Source organism: Semicossyphus pulcher, unplaced genomic scaffold (assembly GCF_022749685.1).
Source record: "Semicossyphus pulcher isolate SPU_LCO1_2020_fin unplaced genomic scaffold, fSemPul1.0.p SCAF_13, whole genome shotgun sequence".
Taxonomy (NCBI): Eukaryota; Metazoa; Chordata; class Actinopteri; order Labriformes; family Labridae; genus Semicossyphus; species Semicossyphus pulcher.
In genome coordinates, this window is record NW_027211637.1 from 11,910,462 (window position 1) to 11,932,369 (window position 21,908).

Below are 21,908 nucleotides of genomic sequence, written 5' to 3' on the forward strand. Positions count from 1 at the left end.
AAGTACCTACAGTAGAAAGCTGTCAGTGTATGCTATATTTTTAATATTTTCGCAGCTTTACATTGCCGTCAGACAGCCCTTTCCCTAACAGTACAAGTTCTATGTCCGTAGACATGCCGCTTACCGTATCACACTGGTGATCAGCTGTTTGGTTCAGAAAGTGCTCAAGCGAGCTAAACTAATATTATATGCATACTTGTGCTTTTCTGGGATTTTTAAACAGTGTATCCAGGTCACCATGTAGATTTACCGGGTTCCTTTGAGTGATAACAACAGCTTTGGCTACCTGTACTGAATATGAATATCAACATACCACATGAAATGTTTTTCTGAAGAAGATTATACAAAATGATACCAACATAAGCCAACATAGCCATCAGGAAAGCTAACACTTTATAAATAAATAAATGAAACAACTAACAAACAATCAAGCTTTCACTACCTCTGCTGGCCCTTTCTGCAAAATGTATTCCTCTGTATATTCCTGTTCATAAAAGTATCCTCCTGACCCTGCAGTGTACGACATTTTGTTTTTACCAATGTAATTTTTTTGGCTGACTGCCGGGGTCAGCCCTACACATGGGTCTGTATCTGACTGACTGACTGACTGATTCACAGACTGACAGTACTTGAACAGGTGTAGAGAGAGAGAGTTGCGACATCACATTGGCGGATCATGGAGCATATTGGACCTCCACTGATGCGACTCTCTGTCTATACAGCTCTAGATACTTGTTTGGGGAGTAGGCGGGGCTGCTCCTCCGCTGCTCCTCCGCTGTCCTCACCTACATCCACAGCACGCACCTGCTGTCAAACACGTTGTCATTGGCCTCATAAGGGCAGTCCTTGTAACACATTGCCCACAAAAGCGCACATTGACCTGATACAGTCAGCCACATACTAGGTTATGACCTGGTCTTGTTTCTCTAATAATTGTCTTTTCTTTAAACTGCTGACCCCAACAGCTGATCTGATACAGTGCGATGGATGCATAGACATACAAAATAATAGTACGGTTAAAAAAGTAGTCCCAAAGAAGAGCGCTGTCTTACAGCAAGATGAAGAGTGAAAACTGTTCAAATGTCCACGGTGGCACATAGCTTAGCTACTGTGTTGGCTGGCTGCTCCAAACGGAGGCTGTACTGACCGGCATCTACATGTATTTTATACACTGTGTATTGACAAGTACCTCATGCAACCTCACTTCAATTTCTAAATTATCCCTATAAAGAGGAAACAAATCTGGTTTTCTATTCATTAGGATAATCTGGCCGTCACATGCCAACATCCTATTGTTTCCTTATATCCTTAAAATCCTGCATTTTAGGGTAATTTCCTTTTAGTAATTTGGCTTACACCCTTTGCTTTAAAATTGACAACTGGGAAGAAAAGTCTTATAAATTACTGCAAAGGGTTTGTATGATGTGATCATCAAACAGTCACTGTAAGGCATCTCATCATTGAATAATGTTAATAGATAAATGTTTAGATCACCTCTCTTGTGATGCTGATGTGATGAATAAAGGCTGTGCAGTTTCCCTAAATTTTACATAAAATTGGTACAATTAAACTCCTAATTTCAGTCCAGGTGGTGTGCCTCAAATACTGCAGAAAACCTGGAACTGGTTTTATAGACCCTGTGTTATTTGTCATGATATTATTTGTTTCTTTCATTACCATTCTTCTCTTGCCTAATCAACAGACTGAATATGTAATAATCTTTTGTTGCCATGGTAACAATAATAACAGCATATCTTGAACATGATCGATTATGCTGAGGCATCTTTACTGTAATGTATTTTACAAAACAAACTCTTAGAAGTAAAAAGGTTCTACATTCATAATCGTGCTATTGGATCTGACTCTTCAGTAACATCTGGTGGCAGCTGTATGATATCGCCACAAGATTTTTGCTCATTGAGTAACTTTGCATTAGTAAATACAGCCTGTTAAAAGAGTTTTTGGTCTCTGTTATTTGCAAGTGCCAATAAACTGTGAGAGAAAGTGTAACCTTGAAGGCCCCCTTGATTAACGCAACACAACACTGCCACCTCTCTTAAAGACTTTTACTCTTTAACCCCTTTGCCTTGTGTGTTTTCCAAGCATCTTTCTCCCTGTATATCTCCCAAACAAACCCTTGTTATTTCATAACTGTGATATAGAAATGCATTCTTAAAAAAAATGCACATGGACAAATTACATTTGTTTTAAACAGCTCATAATTGATAGCAACAGAGTGCAAACTTGTCCTTTTTAAAGCAACGGCAGGTAAAAACACAGAAGGGGAAAATAGTTTTTTGGTGACAGAAGCATTTTGCAGTGTTTAGGCTGAGGCTGAGTCATCCACAGATCAGAGCTGGTTAAAATAAGGAGAGGGGGTGATGTTTTGGGGGGGACACCTTTGCTGCTCCGCTGTGGATTACAAGCCTGTATCCCGAACTACTTTTTATTAGTAAATTACTCTTGGTTGATATATCAGGCATTTTATCAGCACTTTTTGTTGGTTAGCTGTTTGAGATGTTCCTGAAGATAAACTCTTGCCCACTATTTCTCCCTCAGGTGGTTGAGATGGTACATTCCAGTCTTTTGCTCCGTCCCTTTTCTTGCTCACACATCTAGCCCAAAAACACAAGCTCATCCTGATCTTGCTTTCTTTTTCTTCTGTCTTTTTTTCTCCACATCTGTATCTCTGTCTGTCTTCTTTCTGGAGCTACTCAAGCCACAGTAGATTGGGAGCTGATAGACTATTAATAGCGCCTGTGGTTAGGTCTCCATGGTAACCATGCTGGAGGCCAGGGCGCTGGGGAGCTATTTTTGAAATCTGCTCTGTAATGTCAGACAGACGCCACTACGCTTTCATTCTGTCTTTGTCTCTCTCGTTCTCTGACCTGCTCTTTGTTGTTTCTTCTCCCCTTTCATGTCCGCTCTTAAGAAGACTTTGTCTTCAAACCACAGTGCACTGTGTTGATTCTGAACCAATTCAATCACACTATAGTGATCAATTTTTATTGCCATCTCTGTATTATATATTGTAAACTTTTCTGTAAATATAAAATTCAACAATAAAAAATTAGTTAGTTTATTGTTTTTTGCACAAATGAATGAGCCCGTAGGTGTCCCTGGAAATGCTCATCGGGTGATATTAAGTGCTTACCAGGAGATTTAAATTAATGGCAGAAGCTGGAGGTTGCCCTCTTTCTTCAAATCAACAAGTAATGGATAATGTACAGTGAACAGATTTTATAGCAGAATGGCTTTGCGTCGGGGTCCTGCTCACCCTATTGGGGTTCCTCCATAATAACTTGCTCCACTGTAATAACGTCATTTAATTCATACCAATAACTCTGTTTTCGTCTTCAGAACATACATAAATAAATGAATTATAGTGTCACACTTGTAGTATGATGAAGGAGCGTTATTTGTACTGTGAAATGTTACATGACTCTGGAAATTTAGGACATGTTATCTTGATCACTTTAGGTTGTTAAAAGGTCGTATTTGGAGGTCAAACTGTTTTGTTTAAATTGATTGCTGTGTCTGAGCTCACCTGTCTTCAATGCTGAATCTCTTTAGTAAAAATCTTGTTTCAGTGTTGCTTTTTTCTTCTTCTCTCTCTTCAGCTTTTTAGATAAGATCGACATTGTAAAACAGAGTGACTACACTCCAACAGATCAGGTGGGTGAATCTGCAACCTCAAACTTAGTATTACCTACACTTCATTATACATGTACATTTACTATTCCTATTCAGACATTTAGAGATAAATGGATTTGAACACATGGCTTATATCACATATAAGCAGTCTTTTATTGTTTGACATCCCAAATTACCCTAACTCAAATTTCATAGAGCACACCCATTTGGGAGGGTAGAATGTAGCCATGTATCGGAGTTGGATCTTTAACTCTCTGTTGTCTTATCCATCGTAGCTTCTTTATGTCTGTGACACAGAAGCAATTTGTAGTGTGTAACGCTCCAGATTTGCACTGTAATCATTCAATATCTGTTTTGATATCTTTCTGATCTTTGCAACCTTTTTGTCACCATTTTGGTTATCTATATCAGGATTTGCTGCGATGCAGAGTACTGACTTCAGGAATCTTTGAGACAAGATTTCAAGTGGACAAAGTTAATTTCCAGTGAGTACAATTTTGAGGAAAATGGCAATAACATACTTTCTTAAAAAACAGATTACAATGACTGATATAAATAAATTGACCAGATTTGAAAATCTAAGATGTACACTTTCTCCACATGATGGCAGTATTTCTTCTGTTTACATTAATGTCCCTTGTTTGATTCACACAGTATGTTCGATGTTGGCGGGCAAAGAGATGAACGCCGTAAATGGATTCAGTGCTTTAACGGTAGTTCTCTGTTTATTTCTGTTTCCTCTTACTTCACTCGCCTCAGTTCTTCTCACTGTGTCTGATTTATCTTTGTATCTGTCACATCCTCAGATGTAACAGCCATCATCTTTGTGGTGGCCAGTAGCAGTTACAACATGGTGATCAGAGAGGACAATCAGACCAACCGTTTACAGGAGGCCCTCAACCTCTTCAAGAACATATGGAACAACAGGTTAGGAGAGACACATTGTGTAGGCTATGTCTGCATCATTTTGCAGAAGTGTAGATGGCACAAAATAGAAAAGCCTTTTGATAAAATAAATGTCAACAATTTTTTGGCTTTTATAACTCTTTATTTTATTATTATTTCATGTTTATTTGTATAGGGACAAATATGAAGCAAGTAAACCGATGCCACACACTACAGCATTTAAAGGCTTGGCTAATTTGCAATGGCCGTCCCTAGATGGGCCTTTTAAAATACATGAAATCAACAACAAATAAACAAGAGACAGTAAAAAACAGGCTCAACAGCAATAAAACCGATGTTCGTAGATAATAATTATCAATCAAGCCTAGTGTCTGGGAAACTTTAAAAAAAACCTTCCTGCTTTTTCTCTTGAATGATTGCATAACCGAAAGGGGCAACAGGCTCCACATAAAACAAATTAAGGGTAGATTACGTACTTCATTTATAAATTCCTGTGGTTTGTGAGTGAAGTAGCAGAACGAAAAATATTTTCAAGATCATTGTCACCCTGGCTCATACCACAGCAGACATGGTGGTCACTTAGTTCAATATAATGTTAAAATGTATTTGTGTGAAAAAATGCTGTAAACTAAGAATGCTTTCAAAAATGGAAGTGTTAATAGGGTTTATTTTCATCAATTAACAAAATGCAGTGAATGAACAGAAGATAAATCTAAATCAATATTTTGTGTGACCACCCTTTGCCTTTAAAACGGCATCAATTCTTCTTTGTACACTTGCTCAGAGTTTTTGAAGGAACTCGGCTGGTAGGTTGTTCCAAACATCTTGGAGAACTAACCACAGATCTTCTGTGGATGTAGGCTTCCTCAAATCCTTCTGTCTCTTCATGTAATCCCAGACAGACTCGATAATAAAATAAAATAATCCTAAATGAGAAGATAAGTAAAGTGAGAAGTTAAAGTTACAGCTGTGGGATTAAGTGACATGGTATGCAGGATGAGCTAATACATTATCGTATGAGCTCTAAGGTTTATGATATGGTACAATATAAGGTGCCGTATAAAGTGCGTTAGTAGGAAAACGGTAAAGATTGCAATTATAGTATAAGATACTATAGTGTAATATAATATAGTATACCGTATGATATGGTCACAATAACAATATCGTAATAATGTATATTATGAACATATACATATAGAATACTACAATATAACACACTATATAATATACTATACTATATAACAGTGACCAGTAGATATAATAGTATAAGATGATCTCAACATCATCGAGTCTGTCTGGTTTTACATGAAGAGACAGAAGGATTTGAGGAAGCCTACATCCACAGAAGACCTGTGGTAAGTTCTGCAAGATGTTTGGAACAACCTACCAGTTTTCCTTATTAAGTTCCAAAGTGATGTCAGTTTCAGGTGGATGGTAAATACTACCTATGACTACATTTTTATTATTTATACAAGATATGATTTCATCCACTGCTTTGTCAGAATTAAGAAAAGGTCCTGACAGTTAACAAATTCAAAGTTTTGATGGACAAAGACTGAAACTCCTCCAACCCTGGACTGCCTAATAAAGTGAGTAGAGTTATACAGCATGATAACAGTTCAAAAGAGATTCATCTGAAAGCCTTTACAGAAAACTCATGATTTAAGCAGATATTATTGATGTACCAATTGATCATAATTCTTAGGGAGGCTGTGACTATTTAGATGCAAAAACAAAAATGATTTGCAATTCATTGAAAATGAGTTAATTCAGGGACTGAATTTAACTTCATTGAAGTCAAAATCAGAAATATGACCAACATTTTCATTTATACATTTTTATATATTCATACTTTTACGTTTCTGATTCGGAAAAGTGTTCATTAACAACAATATATGTCTGAGCCTTTAAGGTACTTTACTAAACAGTCAGTTTGTCCTTATATCTGAGAAACCTTACTACTATTGGCCTTGGTTTTTGTTCTTCGCCCCATGGTTTCCCAAAACGGAGAAAAAGTTCTGGTTCCATATGGTTTTAAATTTCAGTTTTTCTGTGATAATTTTTCTGACCTTTTCCTCAGAGTCAGACCACTTCTTGATCGTAGTCTCCGGAATTCCTTAAAAAATCGAATTATTGAGGCGAGAATGATTCTCCAAGTATTTAATTTTACCATTCATGTTGTTAAGGCTTGAGCTAACAGATTTGATTTCACAGTTCAGCACTCTACACTGAGTTGACAGGCTGTCAGAAAGTGATTTAAATGTATTAATACTTTCTTATCAATAGATAATGATTTAAGGTGTTTTTTACCTTGACATGTTGTTATAAATTAATCCACATCCTTCTGGGTGTATTGCAAGCTTGATTTGAGGCAACATAGCTCATTGAAGAGCCCATCTTGTCTTTTATGGAAGCAGTCCATGAGAATTTGGACAAAGCCTTTCTAGGTACTCTCCTGTTGCTGTAGTAAAGCTGTCTCCCATGGTCATTCTGTTTTTATTTATTTGACCAGCTCCAAGCAGTAATTTGTTCTTGTGTCTGCCTTCACACTCATACACAGTTTCATGTTCTCTGTATGCTGCTGATGTATAATGTTTTGTTCTCTTCAGGTGGCTGCGGACCATATCTGTCATCTTGTTCCTAAATAAACAGGACCTGCTAGCAGAGAAGGTGCTGGCAGGGAAGTCCAAAATCGAGGAATACTTTCCTGAATTTGCTCGATACACCACACCTGATGATGGTGAGCACTCGTACAGGCAGTTTTAACTTTATACTGCCATTTATTTAGACAGTATAGTAGAGAAGTTTACAGTTAACTCTGAGCAACACTATCAATATTTGTATCTGAACAATTATAGCTGGACTCTTAAGTTAAATATAACTATAATTTGAAACTGCTTCTTTGTTTCAGAGAATAATCTAGTTTGTCATGTAGGGTGACCAGAGCTCTTAGCAGCCTAAAACACTCGTAGTGTGAAACTCGTCTCTGAAAATTACCTAGATGTCCCAGTTTTCCGCCTCCTTGCCTCTGTGAAAGTTTTCAGAGCATTCCAAAACATTTCAGTGCTTTAAATTTCTTTTATTATTACTCGCATGATAATATACTCATGCTTTCTAATCAATTCCATAGAAAATCCTGGTCGTTGTAAGATCCATTTATGTTGGACCTAAAAGATTGCATGTTGTAAAAGATTTGGTCTCATTGGCCTCTCCATTCTTCCAGCGACACCCGAGCCTGGAGAAGATCCTCGTGTTACAAGGGCAAAGTACTTCATAAGAGATGAATTCCTGGTAAGTGCATAGTGATAGATATGCTTTTGTGCAAGTCTAGTGATAGTCTCTATGTTCTTAGTGAATGTGTACCACTAAGTACCACGACGTAGGTCAAAAACAAAACATCACTGTTGCACTGGTGACATGTTCCATCATTTTGATCGAAATTGGCACTATAATATTTTTAGGTTGATCTCAAAAAGACTGACATTCTGCTGTAAATGCCCGGTGGAGAAACAAATGTGTATTAATCTGCAGCTGAAAATTGTTCCGTGCTAATGCATTATTCTCTCCAGTTAAAGTTAAATTGGCTAAAAACTACATTTATTTTTTTACAATAAGCATGTTTTAGTTTGATATATTTAGCAAAAAAGTTTTTGCCCATGTCCTTTCTCAATCTACAGAGGATCAGCACAGCAAGTGGGGATGGGAGGCACTACTGTTACCCCCACTTTACCTGCGCTGTCGACACGGAAAACATCCGCAGAGTCTTCAACGACTGTCGAGACATAATTCAGCGGATGCACCTTCGGCAGTATGAGCTGTTGTGATGGGAAAAGGAAGGTGTTTGGCAAAAAAACACAAAAAAAAACATTGGACTATGGAACACCCTGAACCCTGAGTCTTTGAACTCCCATCTTCCACAGAAGTGTGTGAGCTCTTGTGAAGGAACAGGGGCAGAAACACAAAAATACACACACACTCAATCTGAACCCAGATCTTCCCCTGATGCAAACTCTAGAAGACAAAGCTACTTTGACAGAAGGGTTTGAGGGACTAAAACAAACAGACTCTTATCTACACCTTCAGCCATACTCCCAGCTCCTCAACTCTTGACATCCTATATTGAGCCCAAACATGTTAACTTCACCTGTCTATGAACCCCAAATGGCCCAGTCCAGACTGTTTTTCCTGCAGTGAGGAGGGTTTGAGCAGCACTTGACATTTCCCTCTTGTTGAGGTCATAATAAAACTAAGAGAGCTACAACTTAAGTGCCACTGAGAAAAAAAAACATGTCATAACAGATCAGCTGAACACTGTATCTATCACAAGCACTCTGCTCAGGACTTAACTCAAAAAATTAAGATTGTACACCAATCCATCTTATCACTTACACACATCCATAAAATGCAACCACAGGATCTGCTTGCACACTGAAACGTATCAAACTGCTTTTCACTGGACTACACAACCAGGATGCATCTAGATACGTACTGATCTACCATGAAGTGGCAGGTACGTTGAGCTTGTTCCAGCACAGCGCTTTGAGATTAAACAGACTGAGCAGATGACTGCACAGCCAAGCCCTGAGTAACAATGTTACCACAGACTAAATGGACCATGGGTGTTTGTGATCATTCAGGCAAAAAACAGGACAGAGCCAACTACGATGTGAATTTCTTGACATGATTGACGGGGCGTCGATGACAGTCACTTCATTTCTCAACAGAACTGCTTTGCCACCTGACTTTGCCTTGTTGGTAGTGGTGCAAAATCTGAGGAGGATATATTGAGTTTAAAACAAAAACAAACAAAAAAAACCCACCATTTATGGAACCTAACTAACAGAGGGCAAAAAGCATCCAGCGACAGTACCATATAAGTTAAAGAGAACTCTCATCATGTCATGATTGACCCTGTTTTACTGTCTCCACAGCTGTTTTTTGTCTGTGTAGACTTTTGTGCCATTGTGCCCTGTGCGCTGTCTTTATCTTTACTCTTGCATTCGGTCTGTCTCTCCTTTTTCACCCTTAACAATTTTACTTACTTTCTGCTTCACACTTCCCCCCCTCTCTAATGTTATTCCCCCCCGACTCCCCCCACCCCAACCACCTTCCCTTTCTTGCACCTTCACCTTCCTAGTACTGCTCCTTTGGTTTTAAGAGAAAATGAATACATATAATAATTACATTGGAATACAAAAACGAAGAAGACCACAACAAATGGGACACTCATTTTATTTAACACCATTCCTCCAACTTTACTATTCTCTTCTTCCCCACCGCTTGCTCCTTTGTATGTGTGTCTTTACTTTACTGCTGAACTATTATTCTTGTACAGACTGTAAAATGTATTATTTTGTACAACTTTATTGAAAAAAAAACTTTTAGAAGATCCCTGTGCCTTGATCACGACTGTACGTGTGTAATGAGCTAAAGTGGGTGTCATACTGCGCTGTATAGCTTGGCCAATCCCCTCCTGACTCCCTTTCTCCCGAGCCACGTCCTTCTTTCTCTTTTTTCTTTATACATTTTTCTGTCCGTCTGTCTGTCTGTCTCTCTCTCTCTCTCTCTCTCTCGCTCTCTTTCTCTCTCTCTGTCTCTCTCTCTCTCTCTCTCTTCTCTTCTGGGCTGAGGACAACAATTCGTAGCCTTTGTAGTTTTATTTCTCTCCCCTATCCTTCCATTCTCTCTTTATGATTTAAATGTCTATTTTTGGATCCATATACCCCAAAAAGATAAATATATGAAATGTATATGGGTTTTAAAAAAGTATTTTATTAGAATCAAATGAACCTTGACAAATTGTACACTTCATAGTGTGCGTATTGCTATAACTTAAATCCTTTCAACTGAAGTTGTGTTCAGGTTTTCTTTGTTTTCTTCATCTGCAAAGGACATTTTGAAGGGTGTTAGAGTTAAGAGATGCAAAACATGACTTGTTTCTACACAAACGTATTCTTTTGCTTAACAAAAAAGGCCAGAAATGTTTTGAAAATTAAGTTTATTTTCTGATAAAGGGGAAGGGGGTCCTCCTTCCTAGCCTTGCACCGCAGAGGCAGCCTGTACAGTATTAGTTTCTCTCTCATTTCAGTGCCCTAGTCTTCATTTAATGTGTACATCAAATATGGGTCTCTACTTTCTGAACAGAAGCTCTAAGAAATAAAGGTTTTTTGGTGCAGACAGCAACAGGTCTGTCATTACACATATTAACACATTCACAAACACTGCTTTTTTGCTAAAGTATTCCTAAATTTCTATTAGCTGGTAAGATTGTAAGTCTGTGCTAGAGAAAGGGGAGTTTTATTTGCCTTTTACCAGCCACATTCCCTTCAGATATGCAGTGCCTGTACTTGGGACAACCATGAAGATTTTTTTGAAGATTCAGAGAGGAGGCACTCATCAAAACTTTACAATGTGGAATTTTAGGTTAAATGCTAACTATGAAACTAATTTCCCATTAAAGTGTACTTGGTCTACCATTGTCCCGCAATTGGCTCCTCAGTGAGTGAGTGAGTGGGTGGAAATGTTCTTAATATCCAACCTTCATCTTGAAAAAATTAATCCTGATAGTGTTGCATTGAACTTTTCATCTTTTTTTTATGCTATCGAGGCAAGACCAAAGTTAATATACCCCTAAAGAATATTCTGTGACAAAGATGTTTGATACAATAGCGAATAAAAAAAGTCTCGTCTTGATTTAGTCTAGATTTCAACCAAACATTAACCTTGTTAAAATGTTGTACTTGCTTTTTTTAGCTGTGTATAAATTGCTATGCAACAAGAGATTGAGAAGCTTTTGAGCTTGTTCTACTGGATATAATACATTCTGTGTGTGTGCCTTCCAACTAGGATTATGTTTCAACTGACATTAAGGTGAGTTGAAAATGGCTGGATTTTGCTTTTGGTAAGTATTTTGCTTTAAGCATACAAGAACGGGATGCACCAAAGAATAAAAGGCACAAAAAGCCCCAACCTAGTCTATATCTTATTATTTTCTGTTAGAAGTGAAAAGCCACTTGTGGAAAGAAGCATGGCCTTACATCTATCTGTGTGATGTAAACGTGATTCTTATGTTTTTTTCTGATGAAACCATTCATTCATATGCAGCCAGAAGTAAACTTTTTTATTTCACTCCATATAAATAAAACACAACCCTCCACTACCCCCACCCCCTTATATATCATAATACTTAAATATGCATATGAAAAATATGCAAATCAGAATAAAATCTCACTGAATGACCTAAAATTGGTCAGATAGATCTTGTCTATATTTTAAAAGGATTTATATCAATCAATCAATCAATGAAATTTGATTTGTATAGCGCCAAATCACAACCAAAGTTGTCATAAGACACGACAAAAAGAGCAGGTGTAGACCGTACTCTTTGTTATATTATTTAGAGAGAGACCCAACATGAATCACCATGAGCTGCACTTAGCAACATTTGGCACAGTGGCAAGGAAAACTTCCTTTTAACAGGCAGAAACCTGTAGTAACATACAATTTTATAGTCTTCCAAAAAACGTCCCTCTGCTTTAGGGCCCCGATCTACCTAACAATATTTGCAGTACTGCGAGAACCATTGATAGCTCACACAACATGGGGAAGGGGAAAACATAATACCCAACAGAACTTTGATATTCCTGTGGCTTGGGGGTGGGGAAATATGGTTCCCACAAGAACACTGATATTTCATACAACATCATGAGGGGGGGCATAATACCAACGAGAACTTTGATATAACGTGGGGCTGGGGACATATGGTTCCCACAAGGACATTCATAGTTCAGAGGAGGAGCAAACATATACAATCTTGCACAGTAGCCTTTTAAACCATTTTTCTTGTTGCTCTGTTTGTTTTCTCTTCATGCTCTCTCTCTGAAGAGAAAGCAGTCAGCCATGTCCAAAAGCAGCATTTGAGCTCTTCGTAACACCATCAATTGAGAAGAGAGGTGCATGTATAAAGACAGTGGGAAAGACTTGGATGTGACCAACTCATTTTTGGAAGAGTGTACAAGTCAAAAGGCAAAGCAACAGCAAGCCTTTGGAATAGTGACACTGGAAGGGCAATTCTTCCAGCCATCATGTCTCTAAAGACATTCCATGTTTTCTCACGTGTCATACACTTTGATGATAGAGAAACAAGGCAGGGCAGAAGAGAGCATGACAAACTTGCAGCAATATGGGATGTCTGCGACAGGTGGGCTCAGCAATTACCCTTGCTTTACAATCCAGGCCCCCACGTGACTGTGGATGAATGCCTAGTTGCATTTCGTGGGGTCTGTCCCTTCAGACAATACATACCAAGCAAACCGGCCAAACACGTCATCAATATAAGGGCAGCATGTGATGCACAGTCCAGCTATGCCTGGAATATGGAGGTGGGTTCAGCACTGGTAACAACCCAGGGGAAGCACCCGGTATGAGTCTTTAAAAGTTTGTTATTCTTTTCAAATGTTATAAATAACAAAAAAGTACTTCCAATGAATAAGAAATGAATTAATGTTATTGTCAATAGGCCTTGTAATGTTTAGTGCCGTGTAGTGTTTTTAAGTAATGCGTTACTTTAGCCGCGTACATGTTTAAGTAAGGTTTCCTTGTAATCGCTTATATGCATGATTAAAAAAAAATTAAGAATTCAGATGTGAACGTCTCTTTCTCGGTAATATAAAACACGCATAAGCCCGCCCCTCGCGTGACGTCACACTCCTTCTTCCTTCCCGTCTCGCCCTCCGCTGCTAACAGAGTTAGCACTAGCACGTTAGCCTTCAGCAGCTGTCAGAGGCAGTCAGTCAGCCAGCCAGCCTGTCAGTCCCAGTGGTGGTGCATTTGCAATCATCCTCCCCCTCCTTCCTTAACGTAGAAAAAAAGGTGGACGGCCGGGTTGTTCTTTCGACAGCCAGCTGCATCACCTCTCCGGGCTACCTGCGGGAAAAATAACGTTATCGTCGTTCTCGCCGTCAAGAAAGGAAGAAGCTCTGGGACATGGCAAGAACAGAACAAGTCCTGGTGCTAGAGCCACAACACGAACTTAAATTCAGAGGTAACACTTAAGCAGAGGGCAGGGCCGAGAGCAGGGATGCTAACCGAGAAGGCGTAATGATAGCTTTGTACCGATTCCTGCTTTAACCAGCTGACGTCTGCCGATATGTCTTTCTTTGTTTTTGCTATTGTAACATTAGGATGATATATATAGCTTTAGTCCTCATTGTGTGTACGACAGCACTGACGATGACAGGTGAAACGACAGTGTGCGACGATGCTAAACAGCTAGCTAGGTAGCAACTGCTAGCCAAGGTAAGCTAGCTGTCATTGCAGCGTCAGGGCAGGCCACCGTCCTATTTATTTCATTCACATATAAGGTTCCTTTATTTTTTGTACTAAACGTCGACGGCACGCAAAACACTATAATACGATCTAGGTAAATACTTGGCATTTGCTTTTATGTCGGTGTTGTTGCTAAAACCCTGCTCCCAATAAATGACTATTCTAGCATGTTCTACGAACTGGGTATAATTGCTGAGCCTTATTACCATGATTATTTCACAATATCATAAGCTAGCAGATGTGATTGAGAGCTTTAATGTTTATTCACACCGTGCAATCCGAATTCCTCTTCAGCTTGTCCTATTTGAAACTATGGTCGAAATACAGACGATATGGCGTGCTAGGATTATTGGCTATATTCTGAGATAATTGCCTATGGGTGTGATATTGCTGTAGAAAGGTTATTGACTCATTTGGTACTGGGTTAAAAGCTGATTGATTATTTTAGAGCTTTGCTTTGAATGCAAGGATAAACCGGGAGATGCTACGCCTACTCAGTTACAGATGCAAAGATTATCTGAGTAGAGAAGAGAGCAGAGTGAGGTTGTTTGTCTAACACATTGTCCAAAATGTAAAGGTAAAGTTGTCTAAAGAGCTAAATATTTAATTTGGAGTCATTAAGCATGGTCAGACAGACTTATGAATGGTACTGTTGCTACATAAGCAACAAGAAACATTAGTACTTAATGTCACAAAGATGACCATGTAGCAAGTAGTAAGTTTTTTACTTCTTGTCTAGGGGAAGGGCATGAATAACAAAATAAGAGCTGTCCTACTTGGCTGCACTTTTAAATGGTTTAATATTTAATATGTCATATCTTTATAGCAGGCTCTTTGTTGTCCCTTATAACACAACCTACATATTGTTCCTTGCAGACACACTTTTAGTGTATAAACTTAAAATAAAAATAAGGGGCCACATTTTATTTCTGAACCACGATTACATCCATGAACAAAAGTTACTCAAACTAGTAGACATGTGGCAGAAACTCAAACACACAGACACACATACATACACGCACACACACACACACACACACACACACACACACACACACACACACCAATATACACCAATATACACCCTAATATACACCCTTAAGTCACTACTGTGTTGTTTCTTTTTGTCCTGGTCAGGCCCATTTACAGATGTTGTCACTGCCACGCTGAAGCTCACCAACCCCACAGACAGAAATGTGTGTTTCAAAGTGAAGACAACCGCACCTCGCAGATACTGTGTGCGCCCAAACAGTGGCATCATTGACGCTGGAACCTCCATCAATGTTTCGGGTTCGTAAACATTTTTGGTCAATGTTCAACCATCAGATTGTTTTTCATGTCACATACAGAGAAGTAGGTGATACTGATACAAACTTCAATCTGGCTTTTTCACTTTTAATGTTTTAATAATGTGATGAGGATCTGTAGCTGCACTCAGACAGATATAATGAAGGTATCTGGTATATGAGAAAAAAAATCACAATTTTCGATCCCATGGCAGAGCTGAAGGAGGCATCACTCAGCAGCACCCCTAAAATAAGTTTAGAAAATTGACCTTAGTGCTGGTTATGAAATTAAAAAAAAGTTATTTTCAAGCTTGCATATAATATAATTGATATAGCTCCAGAAATAGAGAAATACATGCTGAACCTTCAGCCAGCATGTATTCTTTTTTAGGCATAAAGCTTTTAGCCTTAACTCAATCTGTCATTCCGCAGCTGGCCTCTTGAAGTTAGAAATATTGTTGGTATATCATCAGGAGGCATATTTGTTTATCCATGCCTATTATACTTCTATTGGGAACAATAAAAGTATAATAGGGTTGTTAAATTAAAGAAATACAATTTATATAATCTAATGAATCACATCAAACATGATATGTTATTGGCCTTTGTATTGACACAAAATTAATGCATTATGGTCATTGTTAAGTTTACATTTTCTGCTCAGCACATCTTCTGCGAGGTTGCAGAGTAATTTCTATAAAAAACGATTTCTGTATTGCTATCATTGAAATCGATCTAAAACTTTTTTTATCACTCTCCGTTTGGTTATTGTTTTTGTCTACAGTTATGCTACAGCCTTTTGACTACGACCCAAATGAAAAGAGTAAACACAAATTCATGGTGCAGTCCATGCTGGCTCCGTACGACATGACTGACATGGAAGGAGTTGTAAGTACAAAAGCATAAAATATGTTATCCTGAAACTATAACTCTTTAAAAGATCATTTCTGCAGAGCCGTTCCCTTTTTTAGTTAAAACTTATAATTAAATGATAGATTTAATCAAGACTAAATTGATCTGACAAATAATGTATGAACTTTTACTGTATTTTCTTCACGATTGTCTCTTTTTTTCCTGTTGATGCTCTTTTCCATAGTGGAAAGAAGCAAAGCCTGAGGAGCTGATGGACTCAAAGTTGAGATGTGCATTTGAGATGCCTCTAGAAAATGACAAAACTGTAAGTCTTCCTCTTTGGTTAATGGGCATTTGTTGTGGTACTCAAATTATCATTATTTGTTAATGTACAAAAGTCACATTTTCTCACGCCGCCATCAGATCTACAAACTGAATGTTGCTGAGATTGCTTTATTTATTTAATTGAAAACAGGCAGTATTAAAAGTGCACTTTTGAATCTTGAAGAATAAAATCACGTTCAATGTTTCCCTTGAGTTATATTTTTACCTTTTTTCTTAGTATTTTCCTACCCATGAACAACACATCACTATACCACCCATCACATGCTTCTTTATTTATTTATGATTTATTTGTTTAAACTTTCATCTCACTCCTTACCATGTCTCTGCATGTCCCCTCATCCCCTTCCTTCCTCCCCTTTCTATTCTGAACCCATGGCCCTCCTCTACCCTCATTCTCTCTCCACAGCATGAGATTGAAAGCAACAAAACTGTGTCTTCCTCTGCCTCCTCTGTTAAGACTGAGCACTCTGTGCTGCCCAAGTCAGCCAGTGCCTCGCTGGATGACGGGGAGGTGAAGAAGATAATGGAAGAGTGCAAACGGCTCCAGATGGAGGTCCAGAGGCTACGGGAAGAAAACAAACAGATCAGGGTGAGTTGCACTGAGATTTATTCTTGAATGTTGTGTATACTGTCTAAAAAAAAAGGTTAAGTGAGGACAATGTTAAAAAAAAAAGGCATACCTGTATTTTGTTAGTTTATTTACAGAACAGCAATAAGTGTCTTGTGGTTGTACAAAGAAGGCAAAGCAGCACCTCCCAAAAGCCAAACAATCTTTTTTTAGCCTGGAATGCAAAGGTAGATATTGGTATTTTTTAAAACACCACAGAGCTGTCTTGTACAGATAGTTGTGCTTGCCCTAAGAATATTTTTTTTTTTACATTAAATGTGGGCCCTTGCCATTATACATTTTCATCTACTGGATTACTGGGTAGGGATGCATCGATACCACTTTTTTTCAGACCAAGTATAAGTACTACCCAAATGTAGTACTATAGTAGATACCAATTACCGATATGAATACTAGGGCTGTCCCAAATAAATTTCTTGGGCTTAGAATTAAGCTTTGGCAGCAATTATTTGATTGTATTCGATTCGCTACGACAAAGGGGGGGGGTTGGGGGATCTGGTTAAATATATTACAGCCTTAGGCCCTGTTAATATACAAGGAGCCTCATTTACCTTCATTAGACTTTATTTTCATTAGGGGGGAGGGAGCGGGTGATCACGGACTGAAGCGATATAAAACTTTTTGTCAGATCATGAAACCTGATTCTCCTCTACAGCTCTGTGTTTATCAGTGAAATATATGAACTAAACAGCAGACTGGAGTCTCTGTTAACAGTGACAGACAGACAGAAAGATCTGCATGATTAACACAGATCCACGTTATTAAATGTCCATGTCCTCCCTGTGCTGCATTATTACAAAATAACAGATCGCAGGTTACAGCTCCTGCTCATGTCATTCACATGTTGAGACATATACTTTATAGTAACTGTGCGCAGAAATAAGGACAGATCGCGATCGTATTTAGCAAGTTAAAGAGCATGAGTAACACACAGATCTGTGTCATATCTGCTCGTCTCCTAACGTTTGTGGTTAAAAAGGATTTATTAAATTACTTGTGTTAAAGGAGCTTGTGTTAAAGGAGCTTTATTTCACCCCTACAGTTTAGTAGTGCATAGTTTGCAGTCCGCCCTCCTTTTATCATCATTGTTTATTATGAAATATCTCCAAACTGCTGACATGCTCCTACTCTGCCTTCCTGCTCAACTAACGGGAGGCTAACGTCAAGCCGTAAAATGGTATCGGATGTGGTTGTATCTGCGTAGTTTTACGAGTACAAGTACGAGTATAAGTACTTAAGCTCAGTATCCGCCCGATACCTGATACTGGTATCGGTATCGGTGCATCCCTATTACTAGGTATTGGCTTCAATATTATTGGGCGGATTTTTATGACTGCTTGCAACATCTCAGTTAAATACAAGGCTGTCCAATTTGATGGTACTTTATAAAATTATGTGAAAAGCCAGACTTTTTAAACATTTACTATATAAAGATAGATGACTAATTCAATGACAAAACGTAAACATTGAACCCGCATTATAAGGGGATCTGATGAGTGTGAAAATGATGAGAAATACACCCTGTGGCCTTCATAGTCAACAGATGTCAACCCAGTTGAACACATAAGTGGATGGATGGATAATGTTATAAGTATATGAAATACAATATACAATAATGTCATATCCACCAATATTTGTTTTCTGATATAAATTTGTGACTTAAAAATACAAATCATTAAACAAGGTCATATAAAAGCTATATTTAACGTTTGATAAATAGACATGTCAGCTCTCTCTGGTGGGCTCTGGTGGTTGTAATGGCACTCTTTCTAAATGAAATAATTTTATGACTGTTTCTCTGACTCCTGTCTCTTCATTGCAGGAGGATGATGGGCTGCGGAAGAGAAAGGTGACCTCAATGGCCGCTCCTCACTCTTCTTCCTCCTCCACCATGGCAACCTCGGCCATGAGAGACGAAGGTCTAAGCACCCGCCTTCTGGCACTCTGTGTGCTCTTTTTTGTCATTGGAGTCATTGTTGGCAAGTTGGCCCTGTAGAGACACAGATAGACGAGCACAGTAAAAGACGGATGGACGGATGGATGGCCTGCTCCGGAGGACGTGTCCATGACGGCAACGGGGATGTCTTCTGGGTTTATGTTAATTTCTTTTCTTTCTTTTTTTTTCATTTAAGGCAATATTGTGATGTTTGTCTGGATGGAAAATAATTTGTGTAAAAAAAAAAACCACAGGTCTTGCCTTTTTCTATTTTTTGTGCGTGCGTGCGTGCTTGCGTGTGTGTTAGTGCGTGCGTGCGTGCGTGCGTGCGTGCGTGCGTGCGTGCGTGCGTGCGTGCGTGCGTGCGTGTGTGTGTGTGTAAAAAATCACCCCGTGATCTGTTCTCTCCGTCCATCCCTCCTTCCTAAATGATCTTCCGCAACTTGCACAGGCAACAGTTCGTGGTGTGTGGAAGTGGCCTCACGCTGGCTGTATGTCTTTTATTGATTGTTTATTGATTCTTTAGTCTTTAAGTTCCTCAGTCACATTGTCCAAAAGACAGATCTTACACTCCTCTTCTGATCATCTCTCTTCCAATTACAAGTTATAATCTGCCTGAGGAGGTGAACACAAGTTATCAGTGATAAACTGTTTGTCTGGACTCAAACTCTATTATATCTTCTACACAGTATGTGATGCCAGTAGAAGCCGTATGTGTGTGTTATTGATTTTTGCCTCCTGCAGGGGGACTGATGTGACTGTGTGGATGTTTTATTGTGAGGAGACCACAATTGGGGAAACAGGCTGTTTTTGGACAAAGGAAGGGGGGTTCTTTGAAAAACAAAAAAGTAGAAGTTTTGATCAGTTTATTCATTGACTAAACAGACAAATCAGTAGTAATTCAGTTAATCTATTTGCAAAGTTAGAAATCGGTAAAATAAAGATTATATCGAAGTATTAATGCAGCACAGTGATCTACTTAAAAAGAAAGCTGTAATTTACTTAAAACCATTGGGTTTTCCCAGTAAACAATACAATTTTTACTTGATGATTACTTTCTTTGCATGAGAGAGGAACTTGTCAAAAGAATTCCCATTTGAAAGCACAGAATTTATCATGCAAAACCCTCCCAGACTTTTGCAATAGATCACACAGAGTATGACAGTAGTTTTGGCCACCTTGTTAATTTTGCCCATGGAGTATTGTATTTGTGTCCTCTAGTGCATTACAGCAGTCGTTTGCTTGTTTTCTTATATTATTATGTACCCACAATGTCTCTGTTCTTTTATTATTCAAATGCACCATATTCAAGTCTCAAAACTGCAGTCTGCATGAAATTTCCTGAATTAATTATGATTATTATTTTTTTGTGTGTTCAAGTTTTGTTAGCAAAACATAACAATTCTGTCTTCTTATAAGGGACCATCTTGAGTTGGATTTATCAATAGGTGTGTGTTTTGTTTCCTTTCCATTCTCTTTTTCTTTTGTTACTTAATTGGCTCTGGTTGGTGTGGGATAACTGAGAAAACACAGCTGTATTGTCTTTGGCATCACATGACCGTCCAAGCAGATTGTTGAAAAAAGATGTAAAAATCTGTTTTTCGTTGCCTGAGGGAACTCAGGGAGCAGAGTGGTGGGAATGTGGGCCGCTGGAATGAAGACTGACCTGTGAATACACACTACATTAAAGAAAAAAAGGCATCAGTGCTTCAGACCACACATGCAAAGATCAGTCACACAACAATGTAATCACACTGTAATTGGATACTCTTTTGTATGTACATAATAATAAAATGACTTAAAAAGATACCTGGCAAAGTTATTAACATACTGTATTAAAAGAAGAAAATAATTGAACAACCACAATGGATCATGTAGCATCATAATGAATTAAAATACCTTACCCCCCTGCTGTCTGTTCTCTCAAAACTTTACTCATTTTTTCTCATTGACATTGTGGGAGTGTGTGTGGTTGCAAAAGCAGTTTGATATAATAGAAAAGAACCATTAAGCCAATGCTTTTATTTTGGGCTTATTCACTTTATAAGGAAAATGTAAATTCAACTGCCCTTCAATTGTGAAGCTCAGTAAGTCTGTAAAAAAACAAGCTTAATGTCTTCTGTGGCTCTCGAGGGGGCGCATCCTCAGCTTTTGCAAGTCAAATTCTTAACATAAAGCCTCAATTACATAATTAGGGTGATTAGTTGAAAAACATATGGCTATTTTCCATGTAGCAATGGTCGAAAGATAAGAATATTGTTTGAATAGCCATTATATGTAGAAAAGGTCAGGATATATTTTCCTCTGCTTCATCTTTTCAGTCATTGAGTACTCTGTCACAAGTACCAAACTATTTTTGAGTTATCTTCAAAAATGCTTTTACTAACCCTTTAAATCGTTATACATTACTCTTGAACTTTTATAGCAAATATAAATTCTGTGCTTTGAATAACAATTCATGTCCAAACTTTTGCCCTTAATTATTATTATTATTATTTTTTTAAAATACTACCTTTATCTTTACTGAAAAATCTGGAATCTGTGATTATATATTTTTCGTTTAAAAAGTTTAAATCCTGGAGACATGGTGTCTTTGTAATGATGTCCAATCCTAGTGTATTTACACTTGGGAGGTGTCAAACATTTTCAGAACACAAAATACTTGATGATGATTTACTTTCAAACTGTTTGTCTGTAAACAGCTTACCTCACTGCACAGATGACCTCAAACATTAAAATCAAGTAACTGTAAACACTTCTTTTCCCTGCCAAGCAGGTCATAATTCTATAGTTTTAAACAACTTGATATACTTTAGAATAGTTTATAAAACTAAACTTAATTTCCAGCAGAAGTGCGTCGCACCTGTCGGGTTGACCATAATTAGCCTACTGTCTCATAAGAGAGAGAGAGAGATGACGATGATGATGAAACAAAAGTATGATTCTTTAAAAAGTACAATCAAAGCGATACATT

General features: G+C 38.2%; 2 protein-coding genes across 4 annotated transcripts in view; both read left to right on the top strand.

Annotated features, from left to right (window-relative positions):
- Positions 1-11,034, top strand: part of gnas (GNAS complex locus) — a 30,318-nt gene extending 19,284 nt beyond the window's left edge. For both annotated transcript variants that reach the window (XM_069659730.1, XM_069659731.1), the window contains 7 exons: positions 3,621-3,675; positions 4,066-4,139; positions 4,309-4,367; positions 4,461-4,581; positions 7,170-7,300; positions 7,784-7,851; positions 8,238-11,034. In XM_069659730.1, the coding sequence (XP_069515831.1) occupies positions 3,621-3,675; positions 4,066-4,139; positions 4,309-4,367; positions 4,461-4,581; positions 7,170-7,300; positions 7,784-7,851; positions 8,238-8,384 (655 nt within the window). In that variant the 3' untranslated portion in view covers positions 8,385-11,034. The remainder of the gene's footprint in view (positions 1-3,620; positions 3,676-4,065; positions 4,140-4,308; positions 4,368-4,460; positions 4,582-7,169; positions 7,301-7,783; positions 7,852-8,237) is intronic.
- A 2,291-nt stretch (positions 11,035-13,325) lies between these two features.
- Positions 13,326-20,844, top strand: LOC138589492 (vesicle-associated membrane protein-associated protein B/C-like). Of its 2 annotated transcripts, none has more exons than XM_069659797.1 (6): positions 13,326-13,603; positions 15,025-15,177; positions 15,958-16,061; positions 16,270-16,350; positions 16,777-16,959; positions 18,821-20,844. In XM_069659797.1, the coding sequence occupies exons 1-6, from the start codon at positions 13,546-13,548 to the stop codon at positions 18,992-18,994; spliced, it is 753 nt and encodes a 250-aa protein (XP_069515898.1). In that variant the 5' UTR covers positions 13,326-13,545; the 3' UTR covers positions 18,995-20,844. The 2 variants fall into 2 exon arrangements, with proteins under 2 accessions (XP_069515898.1, XP_069515899.1); XM_069659798.1 differs by having other exon boundaries at positions 16,828-16,959.
- The last annotated feature ends 1,064 nt before the right edge of the window (positions 20,845-21,908 follow it).